This window comes from Ptychodera flava, chromosome 20 (genome assembly GCF_041260155.1).
Source record: "Ptychodera flava strain L36383 chromosome 20, AS_Pfla_20210202, whole genome shotgun sequence".
Taxonomy (NCBI): Eukaryota; Metazoa; Hemichordata; class Enteropneusta; family Ptychoderidae; genus Ptychodera; species Ptychodera flava.
The window spans coordinates 4132225-4156605 of NC_091947.1; the positions used below are offsets into that span (position 1 = coordinate 4132225).

Sequence of the window (24381 nt, forward strand, 5' to 3'; positions counted from 1 at the left end):
AAAGTTGTTAAGTTCATTTATTTAATTTACATGCAATGTTATCCATATCGTTGTTTCAACACTTTTCAAATTTTCATTTTGTAAATATATGTTGAAACTGTTTTAAATTAAATTCTTCTGGCATTAAAGGGAGGGGGTTATCCCGTCTGTGGCTGCATATATGAGACCCATACTACAGCTCTATTGCTAATCACAACATATCCCAAAATTCCTTGTGCATATCCCAAATTTTAAAGTGGCTGCAGTACTGAACCTTGTGACTGTGGCTGGAGCAGCTCCACATAAATGAAGAGAAGCAACCACAGTTCATTGGGCGAAGCCTTGTAGTGATTTGAAAGTTACAATACTGATGAACTATTAACATGCATCAAATGCTGAATTCGCTTCATATTTGTGCTTGATATTTGTCGTTGTTTCTGAAAAGAAGTGTTTATCGATAAGAAAGTTATGTAGCTGCAGATGGGATGACTCCAGCCTTTAATACAGTAAAGTTGATGCTGTTATGGATGCAAGCAAAAAGATGCCAGTTAATACTGTCAATCTTACAACAATTTTATTAGCGCGAAGCCATAGAAATTCATTGTCTCTTCCAGAGCTTTGTTTTTTGGAATTTCTCCTGTTTAATGTGATCATGTGTTTAATCACAGTTACAGAATTGTAAGTTATGTTGAACAAAAAAGGGGAATTTTACCATGCATCTCCTTATTAATATTATCCAAGACTGATATATTGATCTGCCATGGGAAGTACATAAACAATTCTTCCCACATTTTTGAGTTATTTTTACTTTTTATAAGCAGTAAACTGTAGCACCAGGAGAATTTTCTCAAGGGTCTATGATAACACCTACAATAGTTACCTTGAGATTGAAAACTTAAAAAATGTTTGCTCAGAGCTCCTGTAGGGGAAACTTTACATGTTCCATTATAAAATCAAGAATAAAAATCAGGGATCAGCATGCAAAATTGAGTACTAGAGAAACAATGGCTGCTATCCTTTTGTAAACTATATGAGTAAAAATCGAATTATATGATTTTCACAAAAAATAAACCACAAACAACTTTATTAACTCCATGAGCTTCAAAGGTGTCACACAAGTTGTAGATCAAAGAGTATTGTAAAACGTTTGAGTGTTAGTCTAACACTCAAACGTTTCCCTGAGGTTCATTCTGCCTGTATACTTTTAAGATTATGTCTAATTTTTGTTGTACAGTAACTGAATTATCATCCAGGATCCTTAATAACTACTTTCTGTTCTTCAACAGCTGTCAGGTCAGTTATCTACAATTAGAAGATCCGTGAATTTTAGTAAATTCAGGAAAAACAACAAATTCAACAGCTGTCAGCACATCCATAATGTCAGCAAAGTGCCCAGGGCCAGTGGTCAAAGCACAGGGGTCATCAGTTATTTTACCCAACTGTGTCAATTGGCCATTGAGGTTGTCAAGTGGACCAGCTGATATTTTGAAAGTGTAGGATAGCTGATAGTACAGTTCACAGGACTAACAAGTTTAGCTGTGCTCAAAGGGACAAAGTCGGCCATTTTTCATGAATTTTGTTTGATATGAGATTCTACTCACATTATTTGACATGTTGAAAGATATTGAATGAATGGTTGACCATGCATATATTCGACCCCGTTTTAGACCCGATAAATGAAATCATCGCGTAAATGAATTAATGATCATGACCATTTATTCATTTTCTCGATGGTTTCATTTATCATGTCTAAAACTGTGGTCGAATATAAGCATGGTCACCCATTCATTCAGTATCTTTCAACATGTCAAACAATGGAAGTACCGGTAGTATCTCACATCAAACAAAATTCATGAAAAATGGCTGATTTTACCCCTTTAAAGAGGACAAAATGAAAATTAGGACCACAAAAACCAGACAGAATTTCTCATTATTGCATAAGTATTGAAAAACTAGTAGAGGTGTTCCATTCACCGATGAAAGGCTGAGAGACACAAATGGTTGATTGATGATGTAATATGTGTTATTAATTTTTATCTGACCAGAGCTTGTAAAAGAGGGTATTTGAACTCATGTTAAGCAAGTCTTCCAAAAGAACAGCACTGTACAGTGAAACCATTGTGCCCAACTCCAGTGTCCAGTATGACAGTAATACCTTGTCTTACCCAAATAAAAACCATTGTATTGGCATTTTCATAAGTATGGTGGTGGAAAGCTACACGGATAGATACAGCTCCCAGATTTTTAAAAAACCTATTATCCCAATACTACATTGACATCTTCCATTGCAATAATAATGCATGGTGTCACCAGTGTGGTTTTTCCAAAATACGTGTAGCAATTAATAGGCTAGATTCAAAGTCTGTTAAACAAATATCTCAATTTTTCCAGACGACATTCTGTTTGGTAAAAATACATTTAATTATTGTTTACAGGTGTAAATCACCTGTTATACTGGATAAAATGATATTTTAGTAAAGTACATATTTTTATGAAGGGGGTTGCATATTGCCTATCCTGTTTGCAGGTAGTTATATGGCAGTGTAGATAATAAATGTATTTTGAATAATTTGACTTGAATAAATTGTGTATCTGTATATTTCAGCATTTTCTGTGTGAAGTCATTTTTCATCCGCAAACAAAAAAAGACAAAATGGAGACTCTGTCATCGTCGATGTACCTCTTCAACTAGTAATCACATAAAACATTAAAAGTCTGCAAAGGGTGACATAGCTGCTTGGTGCAAGCACACGGTATCGCAAGCAATGTTCGTCTAAACGTTTTGAATATGATCAATAAATTTCCTGTATTCAAGTAAACTTTTTTCATTATACAAGCCTTACCTGTGTCTAGTGTGTGCCTATTACTTTACCCTAGCTATCTCTGTATAGTATTTCAAAGAAAACAGTCCATATCTGTTAATTGCCCTCCCTAATCCCCTTCATTAATTTGTTCTGCCGATTACCAACGTGGGGCTTATCGCCCTTACCAAATAACTCGTTAGCTGCTCCGTCTACTACCTTATGAACGGCTAACGAGTTATTTGGTCATGGTGATAAGCTCCCATGTTGGTGATCAGCATACACTAGACACAGGTAAGGCTTGTATAATGAAAAAAGTTTACTTGAATACTTTTGAATACATGACATTTATTGATCATATTCATAACTTTTAGACAAATATTGCACGTGATACCCTGTGGTGCACAGTACTAGGGATTTCCCATAATGCATCATGATTTGTACCAACGTAGATTCCCTTTGAAGTTTACCATGTCTCCCATGTGTAAACAAATTCCTGGACTAGTTGTAAAATTCTGAAAACGTACTTTTATTACATTCTCCTGTGTATGTGTGGAGTGTGGACAAGTACCGGGCGTGTAACGTCCGAGTGCAAGAATTTCCTAAAGTGGCTAGTTCTTTCTGTTTGTTTTTCTTGAATGTATGTGCTTTGCAGATTTAGCTTATATTCAAGCATACCATTGACCTTTTCTGAATAAACAGCCACCTAGTACGTCAACATTTGCAATAAAATCCTCCACTCGTAGGTGGATATTTGTTTGAGAAGACATTCAGCCACGAAACAGTGGTGCATCAGCTTAGCATTTTACCCCAAACACGATTGGAACTAATTTGGGATAATTGGATGGTGAAGTAATGCCGATTTAATCTACAAAATGTAATCTCATCTGCTTTTCTTTTTACATTGCACACTTGTTTTTATGAGTAATTTTCATTATTGCAACATTCAACTATCTAGCACTTTTGAGAACTTCAAATAATATGAAAATCCAATCATCCCAAATTAGCTCTTATCGTGTCGGCCCAAAATTAATCGGGACGAGAAACAGCAAACCATGGCATGCACAAAATTCTTTTCTCGAGTGAATTTGTAAGGTTCATGAACCTGATTAACCTTATGTCAACAATTCTTTGGTTTTTGCTTTATTTGGTTGGGCTTTTTTGCCTTTCTAAACTTTTGAATGTCTGTGGAACTTCCCTGGAGATTTGATCAGACAGAACAAAAAAATTGTGCTGTTCCGATTACCTGACCTACCCTTATTTTTTACTTGCCAACCCTAAACGTTTTAGGCCTATGTACACACGGAAGTAAAAAAAAGAAAGAAAAAATCTGTAAAATCACGCGCTCGTTACTTGGCATTTGATGTTTGCTTGAACAAGGATGTCTTTTATGTTTTTTTTTCCTTTTATGTGTATGATACATTTTTCTGGAAATGTTGCGGGGGGATTTTGGGGAGGGTCACAAATTTTGAGCCTCTGTTTGGGGGAGGGTCACAAATTTTTGAGCTCCTCTAAGGGGGAGGTCACAAATTTTGGGGCTTGTTGTCGGTGCACTAAAGGTAGAAAGCAAAATTGTTTGTATAGACAATTATGCTAGCTCACATGACATCACTCGCACACTGCCTCTTACTTTCTATTAAGTGCTCATTCCCAACTCTCTGTGTATCTCTTCCCCACCATTATCTTAAATAGGATTGTCTATCTTGTTGCTATTCTTATCGCCATTAAAGTTTGTAGCAAATCCAATCTATTGTTCCTCAGCTAACCCGTGGTACTCTGGCTGCCCAGTGTACATGTTGTGTGTTTCGTTAATAAACATTGGACAACTGTGTTTTTGCTAAGATTGGGGAACATTGGGAACCCTCAGAAATTTCTGTTGTCCGCTAGTATGACTGCACTGATATACCAAGGCTAACCCTGGTAAAATGACCGGGGAACCCTGGTAACATTTACCTAGGTACCGCCCTTAACAAAAACACTGCTGGATATTACCACAATATCTTACATTGTTCCACTGATGTAGTCAATCTTGAACCTAACTATTTGACAATATTATTTCTCATTCCACTTTTTGTTGATCAACAAAAGTTCCCTCTCTTTCATAAGCCACTTCCCTTTAAAGTTTAAAGCCAAGCTCCACCCTGCATCAGTCACTTTATAGGTACATGAATTTTAGATTTTAGAGATACCATTGTTTGAAATTAAGAGTAAGCTTTGGTGTGATAATTAATAATTTTGATTCCAGAAAAGTGATTTTAGTATACTTAAATATTTAGGTACAGTTATCTGATTGGTATGGCTACTTGTGGCATTTTTCAAGTTTGTATTGGCTTTACCACGTGGGTACTATCTTTGGAATGGATAGTGTTCATTTGTGTTGTGAAGGCAGGATATATGACATTTGTTGAAATTTAATGTGGGTAATTTATAGAGTGGATTAGCCATGTTGATCACGTATTCAGATTGAACTTGATTAAATATGGTGATATCCCAATGTCATTTCAGAATATGGAGACTTGATTGGTCATGAAATAGTGTTTGCCACTGCTGTGTCAAATCAGGATCAGTCTATCCTCTCTTATCTAGGCTGCTCTCTGTGATATGTTTAAAATGCAAAGAAACGAGGCACAAAAATTGACGAAGTCTTGTCAATGTTAAAACACCATAACTTCACACTATATAATAGCATTCCATCTATGACCTTACTTTGAATTGTTTGCTTAAATTATTGCTTGAATAGGCTAATTAAGCCTTTCTGTTGACCTTTCCCACAAACAGGGCAACATGACCAAAACTTCTCATTGTCTACTGGAACACAATAGTACATTTTGTAAAACTGGATTTGATATGAGTGCAATGAGCACATGTACAGGTATTTTCAGTTCTCTGACTACACAGGTCTATCAGGAATATTATAAAATCCAGTGAATAATGGGGTCATGCACACATGTAGTTCTATATCTGTACCAGGAACACATTTTAAACATACATTGTACTTTCCCATATTTCCTCCCCATGTAGAGATTGAACTGCTCAATACATTGTACATGACCATATATCATTGTTATGGAGATCAGTGTCACATTGTGTTTCCAGTATTCCCTCAATTGTCAATGTGATACATTCCAAAATTATGAATTTCACTGATATTTTGATAAATATTAAATTATAATTCCTTAGAAAAAATGGCAGGCACATGCATGTGCATTAATATATAAGAAAACATTTGAGATGAAGAGCATTACTTATCACAATCATTCTTAATGGAGTATGGTGTAAGTGTGCTCTATGGTCAAATGGGACTGACACCATGTCATTGAAAGTATTCTTAGGTAAGGCTGACATCCATGTCTAGACTTGTTCTTGTCAAAAGCAGAAGCAAATAAAAAATTTGCAGACATCCCTTGCTGGTATCCATCTATATTGCCCTGTGTTTTACATCCCCACCTCAATTTTTTATCTTTGAAAATTCGATCAATTTGTAATATTCTATTGTTTTGACACTGGGGGAGGGTCACAAATTTTTCAGCCTTGCTTTGGGGGAGGGTCATAAATTTTTCAGCCTTGCTTTGGGGGAGGGTCATAAATTTTTGGTCACTCTCTTACGAAATCCCCCGGCCCTCCCCCCTGCTAATTTACGTCCAGTCCCTTAAAAATAAAAATATTTTGGAAAAAAATCTTCCGACCTACTTACCCTATTTTTGAAAACCATGTTATCGGAGCACAATTTTTTTTGGCCTCACTGTCATGCCAAGCGCTTTGGTTAAACACAAAGATAGTCAATAGGAACACGATTGAAACTAATTTGAGATAATTGGATGGTGAAGTAATGCTGAAAATAATAATAAACAAAATAATATAATCTCATCTGCTTTTCTTTTTACATTGCACACTTGTTTTTATGAGTACGGTAATATGTATTGTTGCAACATTCAACGATCTAGCACCTATGAAAATCCAATTATCCCCAATTAGTTCCAATCCTGTTTAGGGAAAGTAGGACCTTAGGGAGCCGTCATTATTTACAGCCCGGAGAGGAGTCGGAGGAATTTCATCGGAAACTCTGAAATTTCAAGAAACCCCCACTTGCTAACCATGATGAATTTGAGTAACCCCCCTCTCTAACTCAGAAATTTTGACTGAGCCCCCACTTAGAAGAGTTAAATACCAATAAATGCATTTGTCAAAGTTACAAAATACAGCAATGGTAAAGACTTCTCAAATCCTGATGTACCTTGCTAGATTATTATCGGTTATCTCATGACGGTTGAAAAAGGTGAAACCAACAAAATGAAATCCAAGGTGAAAACAAACTACAGATATAAAAGCTTACACTATAACTCAGTATCCTACCATATAATATTGTTTAATTTGGATGGGTATCATGACGGGGTTTTCACTAGGATATCTGACTGGGTGGAATTTGAAAGTACATGGGAGGGAACTCGTGAGAAGCAGGTGTCCCCTATCTTGCATGGAAAGTTTTGAGAAAATGATGTGAGCAACGGTGTAGTCTGAGAGGTGTTTTCGACTTGTTTTTTTTTTACTAGTAAAACTATTAGACCACCCCAAGTGGGGAGGGCACGAGAGGGGGGTGTCCCCCTCTCGTATTGAAAAATTTGAGAAATTGTTGTGTGCAATGGTGCAATTTGAGGTGCTTCAATTTATTTTGCACCAAAAATTGAGTAATCCCCTTCTTTCTCTCCACATTTTCAGCAACACCCCTTGAAGTTTTTCAATTTTCGAGTGACCCCATAACATTTCGCCGACTCCCCAGGTCGTAAATAATGACAGCTCCCTTAGCTTGAGTTCTCTGACCTGCACCTAGGATTAAACTTGATATTAAGATGTGAAAAACTCTTGAGAAAACAGATTTTAACTTCCTATATTTTCCAATGGCAGTGTAACCTTAGTGGAGGTAATTTCACTGTTGAAGAAACACTGAGGGGTGAGTAGTACCTGAGTTTGCAGCAATTTTAATCCATGTATAAGGTAGAATGCACCTCAGACACAGATATTCGGACTCTCAAACTTTTACAATTTAATCTTATTCTCTGATACACAACTTGTGGTAGTTCATTTTAAAGCTCTTGGTGTAAGAAAACTTCACCCGTTGAGTTTTTCTCAAATCTAAAATTTTATTTTTTTCTCCATAGAGTTAACAGAGGGATGGCGGCCATTTTGAATTTTAAATATCGGTAAATCTTGGTAAATCTTGGGTTATTAGTTTCTCTAGTACCAAAATTTGCATGGTGACCCCCGAGAATGGTTGAGAGATTCCTTAAAGGAAAGTTTATGCACCTCGAAAGTGAAACTTTTGAAGTGCATAACTTTCCTTAAGGAAAGTTTATGCACCTCAAATGTTTCACTTTCGAGGCACATAATACCTTAACTTGTGATAAAGGTGTGAAAGATACATGATAAATCAATACACTCATAGGTAGACTTTAATCCAATCGTTCTTTTGAACAAATTCACATCTCCGACCCTGGGTGCACTTGAACACCAAACACTAAGATGGTAGGTGCTGCAGTTTTGGTGTTTTTGAAGTGGACAGACATACATATACTTTCATACAGACATAGAGACGCCACTGACTTACCACATACAGTATGCTCTCTTTGGTATATTTACTTGTACCAAATGTGAACTCATAAAAGATTAATCTTTCTTGGAAGACAGAATAAACCAGCAGTCAAAGTGATTGTATATTCGAAGAGGAATATTTATTTCCTTTGAAAAGTTACTTCAAGAAATCATGGCGGGTGACTGTTGTTTACATTACCGGTAAATTTGTAAAGTGTATGTTACAGAGAGAGACACTGGCCATAGCGTTGACAAAACCCAATACATGATAGAGACTACATGTAACTTAAAACAATGACAAAATCTTACGATAAAAGTTCACACCACGAAGTTACTGAACAATTTGATAGAAATTTCACTGGAATAACAACATCGATCGTTTTAATAGGTGGGTACGACGACCGTAAAAATCACCCATAGTATTTATGTGATATAACATCAATACAGAGATATCAAATTTCATTTCAGAACAGAACAAAAATCTTCACTCAGAAAGACTAGTGTGAGGCACTTTTGATAAATGTCATTCACATATGAATTTTGTTTTTCACTACAAAGTATTATCCTGAAATTCATCACTACACATTTCTACCATCTCCTAACTTACATTAACGAACAGTAATTTTGGATTTCTCAGCTTTACTTATCATACATTTAATTTTTTATATATTTTGTTTGACCACAAGTTAAGGCTACTACACCATTATCTTAAATTGCAATTCAATAACTTAAAGTGTGCCATGTGGTGGTCACAGTGCAACACAAGCAAAACAACAATTGAGACCTGAGCTTACACCACCGTAGTTGGCTGTTGTTAGAATAACATACACCTGAACTCGGCAAAAAAATGAATCATACCGCAAAATATCTTTGCTGACACTAGATATACAAAATATCTTTGCTGACACTAGATATCTATGAATATATTCCTTAGGGTACAATGTAAAAATATACAGCAGCTAGCAATGTGATGAATGTCTTTGGGGCACAACAAAAATCTATTTCTTATGACCAAGGGATATGGAACACATTTTTTTATATTTGCAGATGGTGGTTTATTTCACGATGTATTATGTTACACTTATCATACAAAAAACATTGGCTGTACAAAAGAAATAATTTCAAAGCACACTTTTGAAGTCGGCAATGTGATCATGAAATTTACAAATGCTGAATCATGGAAAGAAAATCCTGTACGTCTCTGCCACGGAATGACAATGCCTGATAATGTGCATGGAAATATAAGAAAACTATAAATTCAGTGAGTAGGAAAGGTCAAAGGTTTCAAATTGGCGACAAATTCGGGTTGAAGAATTCTGAAAGCAAACGATCATGCAATTACTGTATGATATGTGTTTGAGTTAAAGTTTTTGAGTTTTTGGTGATTTTTGGCAAGTGTGACTTTGAATGATAACACCTCTCTCTCTCTCTCTCTCTCTCTCTCTCTCTCTCTCACTACAATCAATGAGTTGTATCAACATTGTAAGTCTATGGCACAAGCTTTGAAGATTTCTACTATATGTATATACCTTAGCTTAAAAATATGAATCCTGCCAAGCCATGATTGACAATGACTTTTCTAAGTGCATCAGAGGATTTGATCCAAAATGTTCACCGGATATCATTTTTGTAAAATTCAGTGTGCCTCAATCATCTGACATATTACAGCAATCATCTTCCCAATCTGTCAAGCATCAGTATCAGTTATTGTTTGTTGTTGTCCATGGTATTTCTGTTTGTATTGGAAACTTTGATTACCTTACAACACTAGAAGTCACTGCGTTTTTCCAAGAACATGATTGGAACTAATTTGGGATAATTGGATCTTCATATTTTTCATATTTCTCAAAAATGGTAGGTGCCCTATAGCTGAATGTTGCGATATTACAAATTATTCATAAAAACAAGTATGTAAACTAAAAAGAAAAGCAGATGCACTTACATTTGCAGATTTTAAAGATATCAGTTCACCATCCAATTATCCCAAATTAGTTCCAATCGTGTTAAAGGCAGAAAAGAACATCTCTGTAGAGATGGCACATGTAATGATCACTGGATAAATCACTTTGAATGCAAAAAGTGAGTTTTCCCTCACGGTTTTTTTAGCTGCATATTCAATCCCAACCCCTAATGACTATTATGTTTCATGTGGTTTGTAAAAAACACTGTATGCATCCACTGATCATCACTCTTTCCACAAAAATAAACACTAACTAATGGCACCATGACATTTTGGGATTTGATTTTCCTTTGCCAAGAGATAACATAGGACAAATGTGACACTGACTTTCCATTTCATTTCCCAACTTTTTTGATCAGGAAGAAGGCTATCCATGATACCCAACATTAAACATTGACATGTTTAATTTCTGATAGATATCCATGGATCAGCTAGTTTAATTTGTTTATCAGTCAATCAATCAACAGCTGTCAACCTCTGCAACTGATGTCCCGAGTGACCAATGAGCAATCGTGTACAAAATGATCAGTGAATATCCACTGCAGCCAATGAACAATCATGTTACAAATGATTAGGCAATATTCTCTGTACATCACACCTTAAATGGAAGTAGTAATGACAGAAATACTGTAGGTTTCACAGAAATGAACTAAGGACATCTACAAACATGATTTCAACTGTTATGCAAGTGGAATGTAATCACTTATTGTACATATTATATTTTGACAAAATATTAAAAAGAAAGCAATTTGTGCATTAATATCTTATAACAGTTGCTGCATAGCTTATTCACAGGCAAGTCACATCACATTTGTATCCCAGAACAATACTGTGACAAAAATTCATTCAGCACTCATCACTGATGCAAAATATTCTGTCAAATTTTATGTACATTTAGAGGTTGATGAATTTATAAACTTCATAAAAAATGCAACAGATTAAAAATTGTCATTATGAAAGTGTCAAACCACAACGGACAAGTCCTGATTGAGAACAGATGATATCGAACTTCACAATTTCTTTTAACTCTACGATTACATAAAACATGTTTTGCTGTTTATGCCTTCTACTGTCAGACATTCAACCTCTGCATATTCATATTTGCAAGTTTTCTACCCAAACCCTATTACTCTACAAGCCTTCCTACAGTAGGTTGAACTGCTATCCCTTTACAAGCCCATAATTCATCTTCGGTGATGTCTTTGTACACTGGATGCTTCCAAAACTAACATGTTTAACCCTTTCAACACCATGGTCTGGCTAAAACCCCATTGTTATTAATGATGATTGTGGGCCAGACTACAGGGAATTAGGGTGGACAGGCTAAGTGATGTATGTACATGTTAATGCACTGCTGAAGCTGCCCCTAGTCAAACCCTGCCCAATCACTAGCTTCAGATTCATCTTCAGGTGCTTCCATACCAATGCAATGAATCCCTTCTTTCAGTAATGGCGTCCCTTTGTGTCTACCTGCAGAAATAAAGTTCACCTATTTCAGTTAATGTCATAAGATTTAAATAACAGATGTCCCTGGACAATTTGAAGCAATCATGTCTATTTCTAGTGACTTTGAAGACAACTGACACCAGTACAAGTGTTTCATTTGTATTTTGGTACAATTCATGACATATAGCATGATCCAATAGCAAGTGCTATATGGAGCAAAGTGTACCAAAATAAAGTGTACACGTGATTATTGCTATTATATTCTATCAACTTGTTTGTCTCTGTTGTCTTATTTGGGTATTCTTGTCACATTAAGCCCAAAGTGCAGAAAATTGACATCTGAGAGATGGAACGTCGAAAATTCAGCACCTGAGACTGTACATTTTTATAAGTTGGATCATGTTGACAACAAACACACACAGTATCCAACAACAACACAAGCATTTATTCACATTTCAAGGCGAACAAAAAGTTGTTAAAAACTACGTAGACACCTGCTGCAGACACAGAAAATGGGTCAAGAATTCAGAACAAAAAACTAACAACTTTTCACTAAATATACATTATAAGGAACAATAGTCCTGGCTTTTTTGCTATACTAAAACAGATTTGGCTCACTCTGTACTCTACATGTCAAGTGTCGCAACATTCAGAGTTGGTAAAGTGAGGTCACATGTACTATTGGATGGATAATTTGGACATAACACTGAATTCAGATGAGAATGGACAGTGACATTGATCTAAATATTATCACGCTTGTGTAACTGGTTTGTAAAGTTGTTCTTAAACTTGCCACAAACGTTGCACTGACTTGTTGTAACTGCGGTGAAAATCAAAGAGCTGTTATGGACCCATAATAAACACACACCTGAGAGTACGTATACACTTTGCAGTGCACTTCACATACACACAGAATCATATTACATTCCTTATACCTTATACCACCGCTCTGAGTTACATTTGTATCACAGCCAAGTCAGAGTCTAGTTGTCATTAGACTCTTGTTGCCTTTGCATTGTATGAAGCTCTTTGGCAAAAAAAATCATGATCCACGGGAAAAGAGGTGTACATAAGCCACAAGCAGTATGTGAGAAAGTTGTCGAAATAAATGGGGATGGAAAGTCGGGAAATCTTAACCCTACACACACAGACACTAATCAGTTCCTACCGCCGACAGGCTTTGTTGCTTTATCAACAATTATAGTGGAAGCCTACTGTGAAACAACGCTATCAGCCGTCTGTTGTTACCGCAACTCAACTACAATTATCAATCCTGTAGTAAGTTTTGAAAAAACTTTACAAACCAACAAATCGGTTGAGATATGCCTGAGAGTATTATGGCTCTGTACATGAAAAAGTCGTAACAAAATGGCCGCAAGGCAGCCATATTGGATCGTATCACATAACAAATTGACATGCATATGTATGACATTAGTCCATCTCCTTGTACCAACTTTGAATAAAATCGGTCGAAACATATCTGAGTTATGGCTCTGTACATGAAAACATCGTAATAAAATGGCTGCCTAGCGGCCATATTGGATCGTATCACATAACAAATTGACGTATATATGTATAACAAATTGACGTGCATATCTATGACATTGGTCAATGTCCTTGTACCAACGTTGAATAAAATCGGCTGAAACATGTCTGAGTTATGGCTCTGTACATGAAAAAATCGTAATAAAATGGCCGCCTGGCGGCCATATTGGATCGTATCACAAAACAAATTGACGTGCATATCTATGACATTAGTCAATGTCCTTGTACCAACTTTGAATAAAATCGGTTGAAACATGTCTGAGATATGGCTCTATACATGAAAAAATCGTAATAAAATGGCCGCCTGGCGGCCATATTGGATCGTATCACAAAACAAATAGACGTGCATCTGTATGACATATGTAGTAATCCTTGTACCAAGTTTGAATGAAATCGCTTCTTGCATCTCTGAGATATCTGCGTGAACGGACGGACGCACGCACACACGCACGCACGCACGGACATGACCAAACCTATAAGTCCCCCCGGACGGTGTCCGTGGGGACTAATTACACAAGTGTGATAACATCTAGATCAATTTCACTGTCCATTCATATCTGCAAACCATTGCAACTGAACCAGAAAAATGTGCAGTTTTGAAATAATCCAGAAGTGGAATGACTGGAAAAACAGTTGTGCAGTGTGTGTTTCCTGATTCAGCAAGACCTGGATGCTGACACTGTTTTGTAGTTGTCATGGGGATAGTCTTTGTCTTCTCAGTGTTTGCAAAATACTCATTATTAAATTAAGCATTCATTTATTTGACTTATTTATTACCCCCCCTCCTTTCCCTGCAAGCTAAATGCCTTACCCTTCATTGGTTTCTGCAATAACCCTCTATGCTGGCTTAAGGGCCCGGTTTAGCACTACTAAATCAGTATTTTAGCATGATGGAATGAGCTAATGAGCTCTCATCCAATCAGAATGCCATATGGTAGCATGATATAATAAATTGTATTTTAGCATGTATGGTTCAGGGTTTTCTCTCGACTGCGCAATTGCGCAAACTGCGCATTTCGAGCCATTGTCTGCCCTGAAAAAGTTACTGACTGCGCGGAAATCGCGCAAAAAAACACAGTAAGCAAAGATGTCCATTTGTTATTTGAGGGTGTCCCTAGCGCATAGTGTAGCGACATGTGAATTTGCTGTTGTCTCTAGGCATAATACTCCCTCGGAAAAGACAAAATACCGCCTGTCATTCAGCTTTGGTGACGTGCATGACGTGGAGTGTACGCATCGAAAATAACAGCCAAGGACGTATTTGCGGTTCAGTCTCCACGGATACTAGTGCAATTTGATGTTCATGTTTTTAAAGTTTGAAAGCAGTAAACAATCATCAATGATGAATAAAATTCTAGGTTTAGACGATCGATCTCGATCACAATAAAACACAATCGTTTTATTGGCACCAAGGAGGGGTAGGCCTACACCTGATATTTTCATACGGGGATGTGCTGGCCAATTGCCAATTACATCAACCCACGTATATTCAGAAATTATGGCCAACTGTTAGGGATGTGCTTTACAAAGTTTAGGAATTTCACCTTTATTCTGTTGCACGTGACGGTTTTCCTGAAGCATAGGACATTTGCTTTGTTATTGACCCATGCTTATAGGGTTTTTTTTGATAAAAATCGACCTATGTTTAGGGATTTTTTCGTAAAAAAGTGACCCATTCGGCCGGAGCATATTTTCATGGATTTAAACCCCAAAATTAGGACCAAAGCGTGTCCAATGGAACAAATATGTCGAGTTCTGAAAATCTGTGTGTGACAAATCGACAGAAGATGGAGAGCAGGCGAGCACATCACAAGCTGACAAACATCATGGTGTCGATGCTAGCACGGGTGCTGCATGAGACATAGACGTTGCAACCGTACTTGGTGACGATCGTAATGATATCGGGGAGGCGCTTCCTAGGAAGGCACATCAACATCAAAAGTGACTGCCCCCTAAAGTGTCAAGTCTGCCCCCTAATTTTGATGAATGGGGCAGAAAGTGCCCCTTTCAATGAACATGCAGAGAAAACACTGATGGTGGAAAGGACCCCTCAGTGAATGTATGAAATATTATGGCTGTCAATCACTTTTCCAAATCAAAATGGCAAATCCTTCTCCTTTGCTTTGAGAGAGAATTGAATTTTGAAAAAACCTAAAGTGAATGTTGAGAAATCCTGCATGCCAGAATGTCAGCTGTTTCCATTATATCAAATAGTACTGGAATATTTTGTGAGTGATTAACAACGGCAGAAAATTTCATTACTCGAAACATAAAAAAATTTGACAAAAATAGTAGAATTTTTAAACCTGCCGATCAAATTTTTCATGAAATCAGACAAGATTAAAAGCAGGTGTGTTTTTAAAACAAAACATGAACTTTTGTGATCAAATGTTTAATTGTGGATGAATAAATTTAACATTTTCATTTTATTCCAACTATTTACCTAAAACTCTTGCATGTAAAACAACTTTTACAGATTGGTTTTCATCTGTGGTATTGACAAGATTGAATTCTTCACTCATAACTCCGTCTTTCCTTGCTATAAGCTCTAATATCACATCATGTCCATTTTCTGAAAGTAAAAAAACCATCAATCATAAAATTAATTAGTGGTAATAAAAGAGCAGCATACTAAATTTGTAATAAGGTACAGTCGAGATATTTTGAATTACAGTAAACAAGTCATCGTTGATGACACAGTCCCCACTTGCTAATAATGGGTACTTTGATTACATGTCCTCAGAGAGGATAGAGTCCTCTTCATTAATAAGGTCTGTGATAAAAATACTTTGATACACATGGCGCTCAATGGCCAAGAATGAGTTCCATGGTCATGAAAACATAGAACCAATGTAGGCCACCATCCTAAAGTTCATAAAATAAGTCAACTAAGAATTAATCAACAGGATGTTGCAAAACATTTTTGCATACAATTCTAACACTTAACAGATTATCACTGGTACCATATTTCATAAAGTTTGATGCAGTATTTACAACACTATGAGATCAACATCTGTATCAAGTTTCATCACATTTGACGTTGTATTAATTTGTGGCTATATCACCCTAATTAGGAAAGTTCATCACTTATGCAATTACAAATTAATTAAAATGACACTGATAAATGTCTTTTTCAATGTTAAAGCAATGTGAGCTTAACATCAGTTAACATCTGTATAAAGTTTCATGAATTTGATGCAGTACATGTTTCTTGACATATCAGCCTACTTACGAAACTTCAATAATTGACATGTTACTGCTACATGACATGAAACAAATTGACGAGCATATGTATGAAATAGGTCAATGTCAACTTTGAATGATACTGGTGGAAATATGTCTGAGTTATGGCTCTGTACATGAAAACATTGTAATAAAATGGCTGCCTAGCGACCATATTGGATTGTATCACATAAAAAATCGACGTAGATATGTATGACATAGGTCAATGTCCTTGTACCAACTTTGAATAAAATCGGTTGAGATATGCCTGAGTTATGCCTCTGTATATGAAAAAATCGTAACAAAATGGCCACACAGCAGCCATATTGGATCATATCATGAAACAAATTGACGTGCATATCTATGACATTGGTCAATGTCCTTGTACCAACTTTGAATAAAATCGGTTGAGATATGCCTGAGTTATGCCTCTGTATATGAAAAAATTGTAATAAAATGGCAGCCTAGCGGCCATATTGGATTGTATCACAAAACAAATCGACGTGCATATCTATGAAATTGGTCAATGTCCTTGTACCAACGTTGAATAAAATCGGTTGAAACATGTCTTGAGTTGTGGCTCTGTACATGAAAAATCGTAATAAAATGGCCGCCTGGCAGCCATATTGGATCGTATCACAAAAAAAATTGACGTGCATATCTATGACATTGGTCAATGTCCTTGTACCAACTTTGAATAAAATTGGTTGAAATATGTCTGAGTTATGGCTCTGTACATGAAAAAATCGTAATAAAATGGCCGCCTGGCGGCCATATTGGATCGTATCCCAAAACAAATCGACGTGCATCTGTATGACATATGAAGTAATCCTTGTACCAAGTTTGAATGAAATCGCTTCTTGCATCTCTGAGATATCTGTGTGAACGGACGGACGCACGCACACACGCACGGACGCACGCACGGACATGACCAAACCTATAAGTCCCCCCGGACGATGTCCGTGGGGACTAATAATTTCTATGAGATTAAATTATTGATGAGATCTTTTGGTATGATTGACTAGTATTTCATTTAGATTTGACTCATATGTTCATACATAGCATTGCTTTCATCTATGGTATAGTGTTTGATTATGTATCCCTTCTTTTACATCTATTTACTGTCCCTCCACCAATGTGATCTGTTGTTTACTTTGTTTTCCTTTTTTAATCTAGACCAACGTCATTAAAGTCTCATTGGGTATATCTTTTTGCATTTTTTTAATAAGATGGTTTCAAATAAAATACAACTAAGGTAAAATGATTACCAAAGTGTGATCAGGGAAAGTTTTTCAAACATTTGTGATGAAAACACAGCTTAGATTTTAACAAATAAATAATTTTTAAGTTGCAACTCAAATATGGCCGCCGTATGTACCGGTTCACACATGTAAGCATGTAAATTTAACGGACCAAAAAAGATTGGAACAAAGATATTTTCAAAGACAATACAGCTTAATAACAGGAAGAAAAAATCTTTCTCGAGATTGCATGGTCTATTTGGTATGTAAACGCAAAAAGATACAGCTAATGAGCATTTAACCACGCTAGACAATTAGTCTCAGAGAATGACTTTAAAAGACCAGACTATTCATAATAAAGGTTCAACACAAAATAGGTGCCGGCTATTATACGGCTAACAGCAGAAAGTGTAGGTTTTATCTCAAAAGAATAAACTCATCATCAATGATAGTCTCCACTGAGATGACATCACACTGTTATTTTATTGATTTTAATACCTTGGAGAAATGAAAGTTTGCTGTGTTGGAATGCTTGACCTTTTTAATGACCTACCATTTTGTGTCGGGTATGCACCGATTACTTTGATCCAAAAATGCTCTTCTGGTGACATTTTCACTTCACCTCGTACATCATCCTCAATGGTAAATGAAATCTCATATCGATGATCTTTTTGTAGAAAACCTAAGTTGACACTGATTGATGAGTCTGTCTCTTTCTCCACGATGATGTCAGGTTCATGGACATCCTCTGGAAACTTAACACTTGATTTGTTGTGTATCTGATGCAGCTTGTTATCAACTGTGGATACAAAATATCAAAATAAAGTAACGTCAGCACCAGGACTACTGGTAGATTATGACATGTTCTGCATTTCAAGAAATGGATTAGCTGTAAAACAAAGTTCCTCGGGAACTTAATTAATACAGAGTAACATAATTCATGCTCATAAAATAATAATAATAATAATAATATTTTATTGCTTGCTTGTAAATATAGGATTTACATCACATTTGTGGCAATAAAAGTGTGATACAAAAATAAGTTAAAATTTTCTTCAATAAAGATAAAGTATTACAGTATAATAATAGTAGCTAATAATAAATATAACTAGGTATTTCTTTGTTTGTATAAAGTAAAAATATAATCTGCAAGTTGTTCATTAAAAGAGAACTCTTGTTTGTTAGTAGAGAAATAAGCTGATTTTCAGTATTGTCGTTTGGGAAGTTGATTTTACTGAAAAAGTTCTTTCTTTGGACTTTGTATTTCTGACAGACTAATAAAAAGTGTGTTTCATCTTCAATACTGTTGGTGTTACACTGATTGCAGTATCTTTCAGTAATTGGGGTTTTTGGAACAGTGTGTCTTCCTTTTTCAATTGCTAGATCATGATTGCTAATGCGAAGTTTGGTGAGTAATTTTCTTTTCTCACCTTGTAACTGTGTTAAGTAGGGTTCTAATCTAAAATTATGCTTTATTTTGGCGTACATTCTTAGTTTACTATTTCATCAGTGATCAATTTTTTCCAAAAGACCACATAATTGTTTGTTAAATTTGTTTTCATTAATCCAGTTATAACTTTGTGGTGTTTAAGTGATGGAGCTTTATCAAGGAGAAAGTCCATTCCATTGTCTTTAATTAAAGCACTTAAACAGTTAAACCAGGATCTATTGTTAGTGTTGTTTACCATTTGCTCCAGAAAAGCTTCTTTAGCGAGATTATAATGTGGCAGTTGTACGATATGAAGCCAGTGTTTAACAATATTAAGTTTGATCTCAAGTAGAAGTGGGAATTGTCCTAGTTCACCCCTCACAGCGGCATTACAAGCTTGTCTATTACACTGTAAAATGTTCTTACAAAATTTGAGGTGAGTTTTTTCAATTGCTGATTTATCCCACTTCTTGTAGTCCATGAAATCTTGTCCCCAAATCTCTGAGCCATACAGTAAAACAGGTTTAATGAAAACATTGAATAGATGTAGGGAAAATTTTATCTTTTTGTTGTGCAATAAAACCCTTTTTAAACTATACAAAGATTTTGCTGCTTTATCAGCCAAATTTGTAATTGTGTCACTAAAACTGCCATTTGATTTAATTGTCAGTCCTAAGTATGTATAGCTCTTAACAGATTTGATGCATGTACTACCATAGTTAAATAAGTGTTTATCTATCAAAGGAGATTTACTAAAATTAATTGCTTGGGTTTTCTGTAAATTAACATCAAGTTTCCAATTGGAGCAAAATGTGTGTAGTGTATTTAACTCCCTCTGCAAACCTTCTTTTGAAGTAGAGATTAAGACAAGGTCATCAGCGTAAAATAATGAGTTAACTGGGGTATTATTCAACACTGGTGGTTGAGTATCTACTTTGTCTAGATTTGTTTTCAAGTCATTGACATATAAATTGAACAGACTAGGACTTAAAACACAGCCCTGTTTTACTCCTTTTTCAACTTTCAGGCTGGGCGAGATAAAATTATTTGTTTTGATGTGTATTTTTGTTGGTGTACATGTGTTTTATAAGTCTGTATAATTTGCCATTAATGTTATTTTTGAGAAGTTTATGAAAAAGACCAACTCTCCATACCGAGTCGAAAGCCTTAGCAAAGTCAAAAAACAAACATATTCTGCTTATTGTTAATATACTTGTGTATTATATTGTCTTCTGGGTAAATATGTGATCTATTGTGAGGTGGTTTTTGCGAAACCCAGCTTGATTATTATGTATAATATAATTATCATTTAAAAAACTATTTAGCCTTTCATTTAGAATGTAAGAGAAAACTTTTCTACACAACTTCCAACAGAAATGCCCCTATAATTTTTTGGGTCATATTTATCTCCTTTTTTAAATAAGTGTGTCATAATGCTTGTATTCCAGATGTCTGGAAAGTTGGATGTGTCTAGAACTGCATTAAATAATTTAGCTAAGGGTTTACAGAGAAAGGAGGAACCATGTTTTAACAACTCTATACAAAACCCATCAATCCCTGCTGCTTTTTTACTTTTTAAATTTCTAATTGCTGATAACACTTCATTAGTTGTTATTGACTTATCCAGCTGCTGATTAGCCTGATTCTTAGTTTCTTCAGATGTTAAACTATCAATAATTTGCTGTTGGAAATCATTATACCTGTCATTTTCAATTGAGCAAGAATTTTTGTAAAATTCCATCCATGTTGCTGCTGAGACACAATCTCCAGTATTATCTTTATCATTATTTTTTAAGTACTTGATCAATTTCCACATATCATGTGAATTGTTAGCATGTAGACTGTTTAGTTTGTCTAAGTTGCTTTGCCAGAATTGCAATTTCTTATTTTTAACAAGTTTTTTAAACTTCTTTTTCTTTGTATAATAGATAATTTTTAACTGACTGTCATATGGAGCTTTATTTAATAGTTTAGCTGTTGCTATTAGGTCCCTTTTTGCTGCATCACATTTTTTGTCAAACCATTTTGATTTCTTTCTCTTTAAATTTTTCTTTCTCTGCTTTTGTCTATTGAAAATTCCACTGCAGGCTTTATCTAAGATGTCATTAAAATGCTTAGTGGCTGAGTTAATGTCAGATTTGTTATTACCAATATTAGTATTCAAAAATTCTGCAAAATCTTTTTGTAGCTCATCTGACGCTAATCTATCCGTGTAATTGAAAACAGATAACTTATCCCATTTCCATTTTTGGGGCATTTGTAACAAATTCACAGTATCTTTAACACTACTTGGATTAAAATTTGTTAGTTTGAGAAGAGTTGAAATTTGACAGTGATCTGAAAAAATTGTGAAATTGTGTTTTAAAATACTCAAAGTTATCGATGATGTCTGTTGTTGCAAGACCATAATCTACTACACTGTTTCCATTCCAGTGGTAACATGTAAATTTTCCACAAATATCTCCTGGTAGTCTGCCATTCATAATTCTTGTATTTATGTTTTGTCTTTTTATGTCATAAAAAGACAAAGCATATATGAGTGCCTGTATGTGAGTAAAATTAAAAGAGGTACAGTGTATGTTACAATAACATAAGATCTGCATATTTTATTTAATATTGTGAATAACACAATAATTTTAGTTAAAAGATGGAATATACTTGACTTCTTTTTTGTCACAAAAATCTTCAATGGACAGCTTTCTCTACATTGTCCATTCACATATACCTGTGATAGTTCATTCCAATGTAGTGGTACTGTGCACAGAAACCATGAGTGATTTATGAAATGGTGTACAGCCTACAGTATGTTACAGTACATCAATTGCTGTGATATCATACCAGGTATCTCTACTACTTAACTCTTTTAACTCATAGTCCTCCATACAAAACATAAAGTAAAAGAAATAACTGTTTATCAGGTCACTGCTTCCACCACTTATCAAGTCAATGGTTCTACCGTTTATCAAGTCACCAGTTCAATGAATGGGGACTGTGCAGTTAAAACTCATTGGTTTATACTTCAATCGTTCGTTTCCATGACAACAGCTCAGATACAAAGAGTTATATTTGTGCAGATTACATCAGTATTGACATTGCATCTGAAAAATTTAGAGGGCTGGCGCCCACAAAACGTGACTTGTTACAGAAAATATAGCCATGTCACTGATATTGGCATTGAAGCACCAACTGTAGTATACCTATACAGACAGTAACTACACTGTGATCTAACAAAGCTACATAAATTTTTCATCTGAAATCAGTATATTAAAAACAAATCAAAGGGAATTATATACGGTATATCAAGGAACATACATGTAGGTCATCAGCTGCAAATGCCCCAATATACCGGTATTTTCTGTCTACAAACATTGTTTCACCAACATCTAGAACGATGTCATCACTATTTATGGCAGTCTGTCATGTAAATTGCAACATCTAGAAATCTGTCTCCAAAAAATGAGGAGAAGATGCATGTTGCACGCATACCCAGTACTCCACTCAGTCAGTCATGTTCAACCAAAGTGATGTTATTTGATAAACTTGTAGCTGGAACAAAACATTAATATGACTCATTTGCATTTCAAAAGTTAGGAAAACACCTATAATGAAGTTACTTACTGAATGACAAACTTTTTTAAAATGACATGTTTGCATGTCAAAGCTGCAGTATACAAATGGTTGCATATTTTGGTCACGCTTCACACTGCTTGCATGTAAGTAATGGGCTATATCATTCAACACAGGAAAATTTAGTCAAAATGGAAAATAGTCTTTACAGTATTACTGTGCTTTGAAATATTGAAACAAAATGAATACTGTTTTCATGTTGTGATGAGAACACTGACACATGACAGGAACTTGACATTTTGCATGGTTAAACATAGTCAGGATTTCCAGCATTGCACAGAAAAATGACTCCCAAATTTCCTATTTTTTCTAAAAAGCTCTCAGAGCAAGGTCATTTCCATTTGTTTTCCCCTCTAAAGTGATTTTTTTCCATGACAGACTCTCTCAAGAACTGTCAACTTTTATCAAAGACAGGAAACTGTACTATTCAGCAACTGAAGGGTTCTGTAATTGAATGTCTAGCCACCTTCCCCAGCTCTGCAGTAAACACAATGTGCATCGAACGTTATAAATATGCTCTCAAGTCAACCAAAATCAAAGACTGAAAAGTTTCAATTTAGTGAATGTGATGTCATTATCCATGAACAACACTGAGTACATCATCAATTTGCAATGATTGGGTGAGTAGTAAAGCTCACATTCTTGTCTTCATTGTGTATAATGCACCTAGTACCTAAATTCAAACATTTCTACGTAGATTTTTTTATTTACCAGAGAAACATTTGAACTACTTTTCTAAATCCATCTTTTCAATTCATAAGATAGAGTTACAATTACCATAGGTGTGTTAGAAAAGGCATGAATGATTGTCAATGTATTATGATCATTAAACATAGGGCCAAAGTCCCTGAAGCTACTATAGACATGGATACAAAATTAAGTATTTCCTGACTGTATGAAATTATCTCACTAAGGTCATACTAGGGACATGTAAACCAAATATTAAAGCTGTCTGACCAGCGGTTTCGAAAACACAAACGACTCAACAGTTGACAGAGCTCTGCTGTGTTCTGTTGAGAATAACCTTGTGTGACACATGTACTGATGAAGAAGGTGGATATCTTTGATAGCTCATTTCAGGATGGCCTGACCAAAAATGGAAAAAAATTCCGTAAAAATACAGATTTGCATATTTCATCAGACTATATTAGTCTATAACAGCAAATAGACGAGAGTTAATTACATCCTAATTAAAGTAAACAAGACTTGCTTAAATGAAGATTCACGTCATAAAAAACAGCATATCTGTCAGGTTATAAAGAATCTTGAGCTGGTTATCTCAGTATTTTCATCCTATTAACCAAGCACATTTTAACTTTCAAATTAACATTGTAAGTAAGTTCTGTTGAATAAATTGAGACTGTACGTACTCAGAGAAAGCACACTGAAGAGACAAATGTTTGAAACTTAAGAAGTTCAAGGTCATCAAAAGCATTATAAGGAATCATGTTACACTTTCATTGCACTGTTTACACAGATTGCATAATTGCTATAAATAGCACATGAGGAATCTTACAGCCCAGCTTTACCATAAAAACCCTATCA

The 24381-nt window shown here is 35.4% G+C and overlaps 1 protein-coding gene across 2 annotated transcripts in view; it reads right to left on the reverse strand.

Moving 5' to 3' along the window:
* Nucleotides 1-8484: 8484 nt before the first annotated feature.
* The window catches only part of LOC139119797 (adipose-secreted signaling protein-like), a 70613-nt gene continuing 54716 nt past the window's right edge, over nt 8485-24381 (reverse strand). For both annotated transcript variants that reach the window (XM_070683698.1, XM_070683699.1), the window contains exons 2-4: nt 18334-18579; nt 15761-15889; nt 8485-11796 (exon numbers count right to left, since the gene is read on the reverse strand). In XM_070683698.1, the coding sequence (XP_070539799.1) occupies nt 11693-11796; nt 15761-15889; nt 18334-18579 (479 nt within the window). In that variant the 3' untranslated portion in view covers nt 8485-11692. The remainder of the gene's footprint in view (nt 11797-15760; nt 15890-18333; nt 18580-24381) is intronic.